At 45.7% G+C, this 13,881-nt stretch overlaps 1 protein-coding gene across 11 annotated transcripts in view; it reads right to left on the reverse strand.

Annotated features, from left to right (window-relative positions):
- tns1a (tensin 1a) overlaps positions 1-12,491 on the reverse strand; it is an 85,136-nt gene extending 72,645 nt beyond the window's left edge. For 6 of the 11 annotated variants that reach the window (XM_047576344.1, XM_047576349.1, XM_047576347.1 and 3 more), the window contains exon 1: positions 11,629-12,488. In XM_047576344.1, the coding sequence (XP_047432300.1) occupies positions 11,629-11,724 (96 nt within the window). In that variant the 5' untranslated portion in view covers positions 11,725-12,488. Of the gene's footprint in view, positions 1-5,337; positions 5,731-11,628 lie in introns of those variants that run through there. The other 5 variants (XM_047576351.1, XM_047576348.1, XM_047576346.1 and 2 more) reach the window with 3 other exon arrangements.
- Between the last annotated feature and the right edge of the window lie 1,390 nt (positions 12,492-13,881).

A 13,881-nucleotide genomic window follows, 5' to 3' on the forward strand; every position in this document is an offset into this window, starting at 1 on the left:
TTTTCTAATGAGCTCTCGTCTCTTTGAGCTCCATCTCGGGGAAGAAAAAAAAAAAGGACACAACGCGCACAGCGAGTTCAGGGCAAGAGCGTGGCAGAGATGTAGCTTTGAAATGTAGATTGTAAACAGTTCTGGGTTCCCTTGCGTTGCATGTTAACACAAGTCTCAGCTGTGTATGTGGGTTGCGTCTCTAATAATTCTTCAATTCAGCAATTTTTCACATTGTGTAGGTAGTCATAATGATGGACACAAAAGAAAAACACTGGTACACTAGAGTATGATGTTCATGCTGAACCTTCCTCCTTGTAACACATTTGTGAATGTCCACTTTCATTTAAAAATGAAGTATCAAGACGTTTTCATGGACAATCGCGCTAGTCCCCAGAAGCAATGAATTCATAGAACCTTGGTTACATTTGTAACCCTCACAAGGCTTGCCATTCTCCTAGCTGCTATACCTATATCTAGTCCTCATTATTATAGCAACGTAATTTAACAAAAAACAAAAACAAACTAATGACTCAGTATCAAGTACACACAAATATTATATCTTATTAACAACTGAGCAAATAAATCATTTGGAGCTTAACAAAACTTTATCTCCTCATCTCATGACCCTTAGGAATTATCTTGTGCAGAGGGTGGGGTACACTAGAATATGATGTTGATGCTGATCCTTCCTCTTTGTAACCCATCTGCTGAATGTCCAGTTTCATTTTAAAATGAAGCATCAGGACGTTTTCATGAATGAATGCGTTCTCCAGAAACGATGAATTCATAGAACCTTGGTTACATTTGTAACCCTCGCAAAGCTTGCCGTACTCTTAGCTGCTATACTCTAGTCCTTGTCCCCACTACCTAAGAGCTATATGGCGCTAAGCAGATTAATTCTACATTTAGACTAGGCTGGGCTATCTATAATAATTATAGTTGCAACATAATTCAAAAAACAAACAAAAAAACTAATGACACAATATCAAGTTTGCACAAATATTAAATCTTACTGACAACTGAGCAAATTTCTTGTGGAAATGGTGGGGTACCAAATCAAAAGTGGAATTTCCAATTAAGTGGTTATATAGAAAAATAATCAACTTTCTTTGCGGAAATGTGAACGTTTACTTGACTCCATTATTGTCTTAATGAATCTCATATAGTGAAGTTGCAGCCCAGTGCTGTAGATATATTTGATCTGCTACATTGATTTTCTACATTCCAGTGGACATCTACAACTATAAGCAGAACATTTTTTTGACATTTGAATCATCCACAGACAGATATGTGTACAACCTCCAAGCCAGCATGTACTAAAGTTTGTGGGGGCAGAGCAGTTCAAAGTGCCCAGGGGATGTGAGCTGAAGCTAGGTCAAGGGCTAGCCGGTAGTGGCCCAAGGGCCCTGCAGGGAGGCGTCCAGTCACATCAGATATAAATCACCTGGTCTTGGATACACAGAGCATTGTTTAGCAAGAGTGACAGCTACAGTCTCTGAGGACAGTCTTGAGCCTTGAAGATACAGTACCACACTGCAGGCATGCATGAACACACAAATGCACCGGTTAGAAAACGAGAGCATGGAGAAAGCTCCGGCGAGAGTTGGCTCTGGCTGCAGGACAGTCAGCCTGTGTGGCAGCTGAACAGGGACATGAGGTCCCTTTGGAGGCTGTTAGCCGAAACTAGGTCTGAGTGCAGTTTCATGTCATTTGGAGGTGGACATCAACATCAGAACCGCAAATATCATCACCATTACTATTACATGTTGGAGAAAAAAGGGAACTTTTCTCTCATCTTCATTTCCAAAGGACAGACTGTTAGTGGGTAACATAATGAAATGTCTGGACAAAGGTTGCAGCAGAGGGCCACGACCTTAAAGGCAACAGTAGCTGATGAGGCCACATGAGAATACTAGTTACTCCTAAACTGAATGGCAGCAAAAATATCAACTAATTCTGGGCCAACTTTGTCAACATTTGCCTAAGACAATTTTCCAGAGGAAATCCTGTAGATTTGATGAACAAGATCCCACGCTTGTCTTTTCATTTCAAAGTAAAAGGATAAAGATGATGCAGCTGTTATTACTCTGTAGGGAATTCGATGCCCATGGCCGCACATAGACACATTCATTACCTCAAGAAACTCCTCACTCAACGCGAGCTAATCACTAAGCAGGGCTAGCAGATTCTTTCTTATTACCAGAGGGAAATGGTATTTCTGATACATGCCCGGGCCACACGCTCGTGCAGAGGTGACACATGCGGAGGCGTGGCGGGTGGTAACGGTCCAATCAAAGCCTGATTGATTTTCAGAGCTCTCGAGGGATTCTGTTCAGTCAATAAGGGACTCTGTTAGACAACTGAAGACATGATGGATTCGCCATACATCTTTCCTTACAGTGTTCAAGCTGCCTTGTGCTGGACTTAAACAGACTAGAATAGCTTTAGAGCTGACATGGCATTAACGTTCTTTTGCAGCAGTTTGAATAATGGATAATCTTTCATTAGATGGTTCTGCCACAGTGAGAGCTTGTATTTCATGCGTTCAGTTAAAAATGGGAAAGCTAAGATACACCTAATGTCTCAAATAACAGGTGTTTGTTTAATACCACCCACTCAAAGTACAGTATATCAATATTCACATCTAAGATGAGTGGAGTGCTCCTTTACTATATATAGTAAGAGAAAGTGTTTTCAGAAGAGTAACCAAAATCCAAAAATGGCCCAAAAATGTTTGTAAGAGTCAATAATGTTTGAAAAAAAAGGCCTACGATATGATTAATTCCATTATTGAAGTTACAGCATGTCTTGTGGATCCATGAGACAATTTGCACTGTTACTGACGCCATATAAATAAAATTCAATTGAATTGAATTGAACTTATGTTATGTTCAAACCCTTGCCAAACAAGGTAACACAATGTTGATCAATTCACCATAGCCGAATAGGGTAAGCCACAGAAACGCGGGTAGAAGAAAAGAAAAAGTTACTAATGTAACAGAGGTACTATGAAAATATGAATGTCAGGCAGAATGAAGTGGAGATAAAAGGGTTCAAGAAGAGTCTCTGACGCTTCAGATAAAAGAGAAACTCTGCATTCAGAGGAATGTTTGCAGTCTAAAAAAGGACACGACAGACAGTGAGAACAACCAGATTACAATTTGTGCGGCTCTGCTCGCAACTCTGACTCAGTTCCCAACGTTTAAAAGAGCCGATAAATAAATTTTGTTTGTTTGCAAATGTCACGTCACAACTCTGTAACTCAGTTACCCTTACCAAACAAGGTAACACAATGTTGATAAAATCGCCATAGCTAAATAAGGTAAGCCACAGAAATGGGTGTAGAAGAAAAGAAAAAGTTACTAATGTAACTGAGGTTCTATACAAATATGAAAGTCAGTTTAGTTGGAGGGCATTGACTCCATTGACTGTGGACATTTGTCATGTGCATGCAGTAACACTGCTTTTGTAATTACTGTCTCAAAAAAACAAAAAGTTCCTATTGTAGCTTTAAGGTCAGTATGTTGTTTCCATTCACATGGTCCAAAAAGACTAGAACTAGCTAACGATCAAAACTCTAAAGTTGGAAAAATGGGGTCATGTATAACATGATCAAACATGACATGTATATGCCTTGCCATTTTACAGTAAACCAAGACTAAATACAGAGAAGAGGGTCTATGTTAGGAACAAGACATCATTCATATGCATGCTCTCAGTCTATAGTGAAACCTGCAGAATATTACGAACATAATCCTGGAGCCCCCTGACTGCACTCGGGTAAACACAGGCAGGAAATTCTTCGGCAAATATGTTAAAAAATCATATCGCCAGTGCTGTGTCAAATAACAGTTGTTGTTATTCATAGCAGAGCTGCTTAGCATATTGTAGAGCAGTAATGAGCTCACGGAAGTATTTGGCCAGCGCTGTAGGAACTAGCCTGCATTTGTGGCTGCTTCTGTCGGCATGTCAAATCTAATATTCTCTCCTTGTGCGTGGTGCTGATAAATTATTAATGGCATGTATTTGAGGAGCTTTCTTAGAACCCCGCTTCTCGCACGTTACTCCTCTCCCTCCCTCTGCTGATGTCACACCTCACGACATTCATCCGTATTTCCCTCTCTTTCCCCCTCGTCTGTTTTTGTTGGGCATGGCAATGATGTTGGATTTAAGGAAGACTCTGCCTTTGCCTTTGCATCTGGACAACTGAATGCCTTCCTTTACATTTAGAGTGCGTGGGAGCTCCCCCCCACCTACTCTTTGCATCTACATGGCTCTCGCCTCCACTGCAAGCTACAGAAAAGTAGGGCAGATGCCTCATTTAACACTTGGGTGCGATCATTACACACCGTGTATACATTATACAACAACAAAAAAAGCAATAAATCCACCTTCTTTTTTCGATAAAGATTGCGCAATGCTGCGGCAAGGTGCGCAAAGAGCTAGGTAATGTTTGATGCAGACCTCAGTTTTTCACGCAATGTAAAAATTTGCCCGAAGAGCAACTTAAAGTATGTATATCAAGTCACAAACACCTTTTTGTTCTTATGACTACCTGGTCCTAAGTAGTCCTCCCACATCTTCTGTTTCCAGGGGTTGGCGTGCTTGACGCTTTCGTCATTTATTTATTTTCTCAAACCAAGATACTGCGTGGAAAGCCCCCGGTTCCTCCTGACACACTCAGTCAGTCCCAGATAGGAGGAGAAGTGAGCAGCAGCGGATTAAATTATACAGGAGAACCCAGAAATAGCTCCAGCGCCGAGGCCGCGTGGACTCGACGCAAGAACACGCCGATGCGAGTCGCCACAGAACAGTCAACTAGATTAGGCCTGCCCGGATCAGAGGACGGCTACTGTAGATTTGTGCGCAGCTTGGCAAGTGTTGCGTGGTGGGACAGATGAAGGTATTCCGTACACTTGACCTTTGACCAAAACATTTAAGGATTCTCTGTTTTTTTGGGGAGATTTTTCGTACAAGTCAATCCCCCCCTCGAACCATTCTGTAAGTTTCAGGTCAATGTTACGCACTAAACACATGCGGCAGTCAGAGGAAACAGTGGCGGTACTGTAGTGCGATTCCTAACCTTTGACCATGAACTACTTCCCTCTTTACTCTTCACATGTAAACATAACCGCCCACTTGACAACATAATGGGAAGGTCATTTAAAGCATCCCAAAGCAAAAGAATCCTGTCAAACAGGGTACACCCATCTTGTCTCATGCTCTTTTATTTTCAGAAATCAGCATTTCTATCCCTTGAAATCTACTAGATCTTTGTCAGTGATGATGCTTTTGCTGATCCCTGAGAACTGTCCCATGTACCCCCCTTCGTCTGCAATTTCTTACCCAGAACATGCACGAGAGGCAAACCCAGGTCCTGGCCCTCCCTGCCAGAGCAGAGGGCAGCGACAGGGAAACGGAGGGCATCCTGGAAACGAAAAAGTGCCACTCAAGAGGCTTCCCGAGTTCACAGCCGAAATCCAAGGTATTCCCAGAAACTCCCGGCGGTTCCACGCAGGCCTCGGCGACATAGATCCATGCCAGACGTGCGAGGTGCACAGAGGGTGGGGAAGGGAATGCTGCTCTCGTTTTCTCTCTCTGATGGCCTTAGTCAGTCTCCCACATGTGAGCTCCCTCCCTCTCTTGCTCGCTTGCTCTACCTCTTCCACTCTTCCTAGCTCTCTCTCTTGTTCGCTCCCTCACTTCTGCCTTTCCTCCCTGTCCTTCTTGAAGTGTGGTAACTTTATTCCATGGAGCAAAAACGGTGGGGGGAAGGAGGAGGTGAGTCTTTATTTTTCTCCCTCCCAAAACTCCCCTCTCCTCAAATGATCCTTGTTAGCCCCTCCTTTCCCTTCTCCTTCTTTACCCCTCACACACACACACACACTTATTCACTGACCACCCTCCGCCCACTGAGCTTCCTTGCATTGCATACCTCACCTCTCTTTCCCTCTACCTCTCCTCTGCAAGCATGCTCGCTCATGTCTGTGCTAATGTCACTTCAATTTTTCATCGACAACCCCTTTCCTGTTGCCAGACCTCCTCTCGTCTTCCCTCAAAATATCTGCAGGACTCGCCAGCAGCTGTGACACAGCTGACAAGCTGCTTACAGTAGAGAACTCGCAGGTATTCGCCGCAGAAGTTGGTTGGTGTGACGATTGGAAAATACTGCACATCAAACACGGATGAAGACAATCATGAAAATGTGTCCAAATGCACCTTTTCCAGAAAAAGCAAACTTCTGCTACAACTACTCTTTAATTCTTTTTTTGTTCTCTCACTTTAATGTGTACACGAAAAGCACCAGGTCTTACGCTTCCCACCTAAAGCAACTAAACAAACACTTTCGGACCAAACTAATCTGGGAACTGCCGGGGGGCTTCCCAGGAACTGCATGCCCTCAAAGGTTTTTGTCTGTTTGCATTCCCACCGGCAAAAGGAACGTTGAGTTTACACAATAGCTGATCATCTAGAGCACGTCATTTTCTGCAACGTCACTCTTCAACGGCATCGCACAAAAGTGTGATGGAACCTTATTTTCAGGCCAACGTCACAGCCTAAAGGCTAACATTAAGACCTAAAGGCTAACGCTTTATCAATGTTCAACCGGTTCCTAGAGGAGACCCTGCAAATGGAGTCCTGAGAACTATTACTACTTGTAGTTCCTTAAGTTCCTTCACAGAGACAAGCAGCTATAGCAACTATGAAAATGGTTCCTGTGATCTTTTGCGTTGAAAGCTGTTTTACTGAACTTTGCACATTTTGTTTCCATGGGTTTGACCCAGAGACACTTATGCCAGGAATTTTTCGTCCCATGCTGGCAAAGTACCTAGCCTGAACTTTAGAAAAGACAGCAAGAAGCAGAACCTTTCAAGGTTCCTGCAGGTCGGTCCCATAAAAGAGCAGATCCATTCTCCAACAGGAACGAAAAGGTTCCTAAAGACCTTTCGTAAGATCGTTGTAGGACCTTACTAGGAGGTAAGACCTTCCTAACAAAGAGTTATAAGAACTGCTCACAGTTAATGCAATGTGAGCAATAAACCGAAACTCCACCAGTCAGCTTTCTTTTGTGAGAACATCGTTGCCTGGTTTATAACCAATGTCCTCTCTTGGACACAACCCTAGGGATCTCCTTTTTTTATCATGTGATTCTATTTTGTGAAAGAAAGCACTCCGTAAATCAGGTTTTTCCATTTTTAAACTGCTTCCCTATGCGTATCATCTAAATAGATGACATGGGATTCGGCATTTCATTTTATGCCTCTGCCCACGTGCATCCCATGCATTATTCACATGCAAACATTCCCAAGCAAAAGGTGAGGGATCACCATGTGAACAGCTACATGTATACAAAGTATGGCGCTGAATCAACATTATACCGGAGGTGCGGGCACATTACATCACTCCACAGTCAGATCCATAAAGGGCTAAGAGCCAATTCATTTTGAGAAAACACCCTCTATTGATCCCCGCTGCTCTCCATCACTTCCACTGTAACAGTTACCTCAATCCATAGGCCGACCCGACACATAATCTGCGCGTGTTTATGTCTGCTTGGATTTTATTATTAGCAAAACAGGACACACCGCTGCGGCACTCGTGTAAACTCCTGAAATGCTCTGTAAATGGATTTCGGTGCATGTGCTGGGGACATGACAGTGGCTATTTCATTGCAGCAAACTGGTGTAAACTGGGTTGCTAGCAGCCTCTAGTGGCCTCCAACCAACCCTCAGAAAAGTCTGAACAGATGTGTACCAGAAAGAAGTGCTAAATTGCGTCTACATATAGCTCATGCATGCACCTAATTGTTTTTTTTTTTTTTTCCCTCTCTGGATGGACCCAGAATAGTCTCCTAAGTGATACTTTACTACTGCAAATCACATTGATTTTGGGGCTGCTATTGGGAGAGCTGTATTTTCTCAGTACAACATTTTTGCACAGTGAGGTCAGATTCTTATTCCCTTATTCCCAGCGCAACATGCCGGAGCTCACTGAAAACAGCCAGGCACAAGTGCGCACACACTTAACACGTGCGCTTTGTTTTACACACAGTTGTACTTATTAAAAAACAAAAAAGGCGGCTTTACATCAACGGGACAGCAAAACTCGTCCCCCCCGAATTTAATGACATTAGCAGCCTGATTTGCAGGGATGAAAAAATGAAGAGAGAAAAAATGAAAAGTAGAAGATCTATCTTCCACATGGACTGTGCGGTCTCCTCTTCTATCGCTGGAGAATCCATCACATTAAAGCTTTAATGCTAGAATAACAAAGCATCCATCATAGTGAACTGAACGCCGGCCCAGAATACAGCGAGCCATTCCGGGCAAGGGGCTGCAATTCTCTGGGCGCGGTACCTGCACACCGCTCGCCCCGCCGATGGCCGACATTTCTCAGCACGGACGCCGAGTTGGGAGCAGTTGTGATAAACACAACGGGGCAATGAATGAGGTTTTCATGCATATGCCGGGGAGGCAATCTCAAGGAGCCATTCGCGAGACAGGTTTCCTGTCACCCTCCTCTCTTTTGGCTGTCTGGGTGTGAATTTACTGCCCAGGGGGACATTAGTTAAATGAATACCAAGAGAAGTAAATAGAGAAGAGGGGAGAGGAGACAAGATGCGAGGGAAAGAGGCACGAGATGGAGGGAAATGGGATTAAAGAAGAGCAAAGAGAGGTGATGAGAGGAGGAGGTGAGAGGAAATTCACTGAGGTAGAAGACGAGCCACGGCGAGGTGAGGAGGCACAAAGTGTGAAGGAAAGGAAGAAGAGAAGAGACGCCGTAAGAGAAGAGAAAAAGAAGAAAGAAATGTGAAGAAGAAGGCAGAGATGAAGGAATGCAGGAGGAGAAGAAATGGGACAAAAAAAGAGAAAGGAAAAGGCACAGGAAAGGGAATAAAATAAAAAAAAAACTGAAAGGAATGAAAGACGCATAAAAGGAGAGGAAAAGAAACCGAAGATGAGTCAGGATGTGAGGACGAGAGGAAACTGAGCAGAGGAGAGGGTTACCCTTTCATAGCACCACAATAGTGTCACCATAGTAACACATATGGAGCCTCGCTCTCTGTTTCCCCATACATTCACAGTAAAAAAAAAAAAAAAAAAAAAAAAAACACACAACAGTATTCCCGGTACTGTCTTCTTGTAGTAACCCAGCCCCATCATGTGGGGGACCATGCGAGCCCCGTTGCCATGGAAACTGAACACCTCACAGCCGTCCTCGGAGGGAAGACACAGAGCCTTACCTCTCCACTTTCACCTCCCAGCCAGTCACGTGGCCAGATCCAGTGTTGCAGCTGGAGCGACGGGGGCCGACTCAATGGTTGTCATGCATGCTGCAAAAAGGTTGTTTTTTTTTTTTTTTCATTTATTTGTCTAATCAGACAACGTGGGGCCACTGGAGAGCTCACACCCAGGTCATTTTTATAAAAAAACAAAAAAACACTCACTGCAGTGGATGAGCTCTAACGGCCAATTAAAATTCTTGGAGGAACTTAGAATATATCATTGTAAAATTACACGAGTTCCGATTTTGAGCCACCGGCAAAGATATGGATCAAGCGAATGCGCGATTATTTATTGTTCCTAAATCAGTAGAAATGGTTTAAATTTCCCTATTTTCGATACCGTAAACCATATTTTCCTTCACATTTGTGCAAATGAAGGACACAATTAGATCAGTTGCTGGACCTGAATCAAGACTTAACTGCTAAAATCCCATAGATAAGGTTAGCTGCAAGATTTCAGCAGTGACCGAAGAGGAATTTTATCATGCGGACTGCACTGATTTTCCTTCAACGGCACGAGGAACAAAGGTGCAAGTGTGAATCACGCCTGACGGTGTAATCGCCATACCTTAAAAAGGGAAACGGGGGGTACATCCCTAGTGACGAGCATTCGTCCCATTTTTACAGTGTGCAATTGGAAGATGTGGCTACGTGTAATGGGTAAAGCTCAGGTCAGTTTATGAACCGGTGCAAAAATAAAAAAAACTTCACTCTGATTCATTTAGTGGGGAGAAAAAATACCAAACTGCAGGAAATCCAGATTGAAGAGAAAGGAAAAGCCAAAGCTGCAACTGCGTAAGTGGACGTACGAGTGTATGTCTGCAAAGGCACTAACAAGCTTCCGTGCTCATTTACACACACACGTACAAGAGAGTGCGACAGGGGGAGTGTGCTGGGATCGAGCGCGGGTGTAGAGATAAGGAGCTGCGGCAACGGGGCAGGGAGGGGGGTGGTTTGCTGCTGGTGTTGGCGCTGGTGGGAGGGTGTCGGGGCTCGGAGAGACGGGCGGCTGCAGCACTGCACGCTACGGCGTCACCACGAGCAAAATCCCCACCGTCGCCAGGCTTTTCCAACGCCGCCGCCTGCCCAAATGGCTCGGCGGAGCGCTCGGAGTCGGCTCAGCCTTTGGCTGATATTCACGGCTGATGTCAAAGATTCTCGTGGTTTCAAAAAGGAGAGGATTGAAAACGATACGAGGGCACGTGAAAGTCCCAGAAGGTGTCTTTACTTAGACTGTGATAAATAGGGGACGGATTATTTTTAAAAATTGCTGAGGATGCAGTGCATTACGCTGATTTGGTCCTAGCCTTAGGACAGCTGCTGTAAAAAAAAAAAAAAAAATCTCTCTCTGCGCTTTTGGACGTGTTCTTTAAAAGAAAATCCCTTAAAAGAAAGAAAAAAAAAACGTCCCACCCCTGACTATTCATCATAAAACCACCTCAGGCACTCTTTTTGGTGCCCTTGTATGTGTGGAAGCGAGCGTGTTGTAGTGCGTAAGAGGAAATGGTGCCATTTAGACATACCGGAGCTGCTACACATGATTGATTATCTGCTCTGGTTCAGTTTCAGCAAAAGCGAATAAAACAGAAGAACTCCTTTTTTTTTGTTTGTTTGTTTGTTTTGTTTTCTGAAGCCAAAGAAGAAGAGCGAGCGTTTGGATGATACCGTTCGAGGAACTCCGCTTGGCCTTACACATGAAATACGTCGTAGGGATGAAAGACTCCCAGCCTCCTTCCCAAGAACAAGCATATTTGGGGTGTTATGCAATGGCAAGAGTCGAATGTAGGGGGGTGGGGTGTGTGTGTGTGTGTGTGGGTGGGGGGGTGGGGGGGTACGCAATAATGGTGCATTACATTTCTGCAGTTGTGAAAGCAAGGTGACCCTATGTACCAGGAGAAACTATGATTTGCTCCAAGTGGTTTCTGCAGGTGCATGATTCGAGTGAGTCCGGAATCGGATCCCCGTGGTTCCCCATCATCTCTATCTGGAGCAGCTGCCTGGAGACCACTCGGAGATGTAACACTGACCTTGAATCGGCACTTAGATGGACCAGTCTTCCAGAGCCCGTGGTCCATGAGCGGCCACCAAGCTCGTTTTCACAGCTACGTCATTTGGTGGTCTGGGTACGGCCACCACTACGGACGCCGGGGTTGAGTGTGTGTGATTGAGACCGAGGCCTACCCTGATGTATATTTAATGCAGAATGATATTTAGATAGATTCTCAGGTAGTCCCTGAAGACATCGGCAAGTGAGACCACATGTGCAGAACTCGTCCTCTTAAGTCCACTGAATCCCTTCTTAGTCTCCCAATCCCAGCACCCCTTCTTTCTCCCCCTCTGTGAAGTCTTACCTTGTCTCGTTTGGCCCCCCGCAGAGGAAAGAAGCAGGCGAAGAGGAACTTGCCCCAGCTGATGACGGCAGCCAGGCACCAGTTGAGGCGAGCCATGCCTGCGTCTCTCCCGTCCTGTCTGCCAGCCTCTTATCTCCCACCCCTCAGGCTCTGGGATAGGATCCTGCAACTCCCCCCTCCCGAAAAAGAGCAAGCGAAAAAAAAAAAAGAAAAAAAAAGAAAAAGAAAAAAAAAAAGACCACGCAGATACCGGAGACCCTCTTGTCCTGGTCCGTGGAGCAGATCTTGAGTGAAAACCTTCCTGCAAATCACACGATGATTGGGGATTTATTTTCCTTTCAGGGGGGTTTGGGCAATTTCGGATACCTGACTGGCTGTGTGTCTGCAATTCCAATTTGTGGGGGAACAAAGGGGGGTTACTGGCATCCCACAAATGGACCAGACCCTTGGACGGTCTAGAAGGACCCAAAGCATCAAGAGCCTAAAACCTGTCTTCCTGCCTTTCCCTCCATCTGTCTTTCCCCCCTGTTTCGTTCTTCTGTCTCCACAGCCCCGGTCTAGATGAGTCAGTCCTCAAAGTGTGATGAGCACCGTCGGCTGCATAATGCGAAGAGCCCGTCGCTGATCGACGACACTGTTACACACACGCTCGCTGGCATGCTCACACTCACCGTCTCTCACGCGCACACTCATACGCTCGCCTGCGAATAATGCTGTCCTGGCACATACATCCACGGGCAGAAGAGCCCCCCTCTCATCACACGGCTCCCCTCCAGGCTCAGGATCCCCGGTGCTTCGCACTCACACACTCGGCTTCCACACACTTGTCCATCTCTCTCTCTTTCCCTCTCCGTGCCGCTCTCTCACACATGCACTGATGCTGCAGCACTTACTCAGTCAGAGCGGGAGGAGGGGAGCAGAAGAGCGAGGAGGGGGGAGAGAAATGACTGGGAGCAGAACGGTGGTTGGAAGAGAAAGGGGGAGAAAAAAAAGGGATAACGGGGAGGGTGGGTGGGGTGGGGGGCTTCGTATGACAGAGTGAGTGTTTGTGTTCGAGAGTTGAAGTCACCGAAGGGACGGCGGCGACGCGATGCGAGCGAAAGTGCGCACCAAGTAGTGAACACCGGGAGAGGTGGCGGAGCGACAGAACGGAACGTGAGAGTGAATGGGGTTGTGGAGGAGGAGGGGGGGGGGTGAGTGAAAATGGACGGACGTGGGGTAGGGGGTGACGAAAAGAAAAGTCGCAGGAAAGGAAAGACGAGAGGCAGGAGGTGGGGGTTGTGGGTTGGGGGGGTAATGTTTTTGAGAAAATTGAGTGGAGACTTGTGGCACACACGGGCATGCGCAATGCGTGCGCACACAAGCGGCGGCCGTCGCGGCGCAAAGGCTGACACAAGGCAGGCACGGGCGATTGTGCCGTGTGTGTGCGCGGAGAACTGGGTCGAAGGAGGGAAAGAAAGGATGGAGGATGACAGAAGAGGAGAGGAGCAGGGTGTTGAATCATTGTGTCTTGGGTGATTATTTCCCCCCCCCCTTTCTCTCTCTCTCTCTCTCACACACACACACACACACACTCTCGACTGCAGGTGGTGCACAGGCTCGTTCACTCTGCTGCAGTCTCTCTACGCTTCAGTGGGAGCACATTCTCACTGCAGAACGCTTTTCTCTGCTACAACCCCCACCCCCCTTACACCACCACCACCACCACCACCACCAATTTCAATCCCCAACCCCTCCCACCCGGCACACCAACGCAATCACAACACATCAAAGCAATGAGCTAGGGAGATAAAGTGTAGAGAGGACGCTGTTCTGTCAACCAAAGCTAGCTTAGCCGGAGGGGTGGTGGGTAAGGTGGGGGTGTTTGGGGAGAAAATAACACAAATTGTTTGGCCGCATGGAAATGCACTGGAAAAAAGACATACTTTAGACATTATGCAAGTGGTTTTGCGTGTGGAATGCACACAAATATCCAATCAAAGAAAATGGTGAGATGCCATCGTGGAAGGCACCGTCCCGATACTGGAACATATCGTAGGAAAAAAAAAAAAGTACATACGTCATGAAGCATCACTTCCGGTTTGCAATAACCTTGACCCGTGGTAAATATTTTGAAGGAAAAGTCAAAAGCAAAAGCAACTTTCTCAGGTGTTATGACCTCAATCTTAGAGCTCACATATAGGCAACATTCAAGACTTATCCTTTGGCGGTAAAGAGCAATGTTTTGTGAGCTATCCAGGTAAATGCGTTATG

Source organism: Mugil cephalus, chromosome 23, assembly GCF_022458985.1.
Source record: "Mugil cephalus isolate CIBA_MC_2020 chromosome 23, CIBA_Mcephalus_1.1, whole genome shotgun sequence".
In the NCBI taxonomy this organism is placed as follows: Eukaryota; Metazoa; Chordata; class Actinopteri; order Mugiliformes; family Mugilidae; genus Mugil; species Mugil cephalus.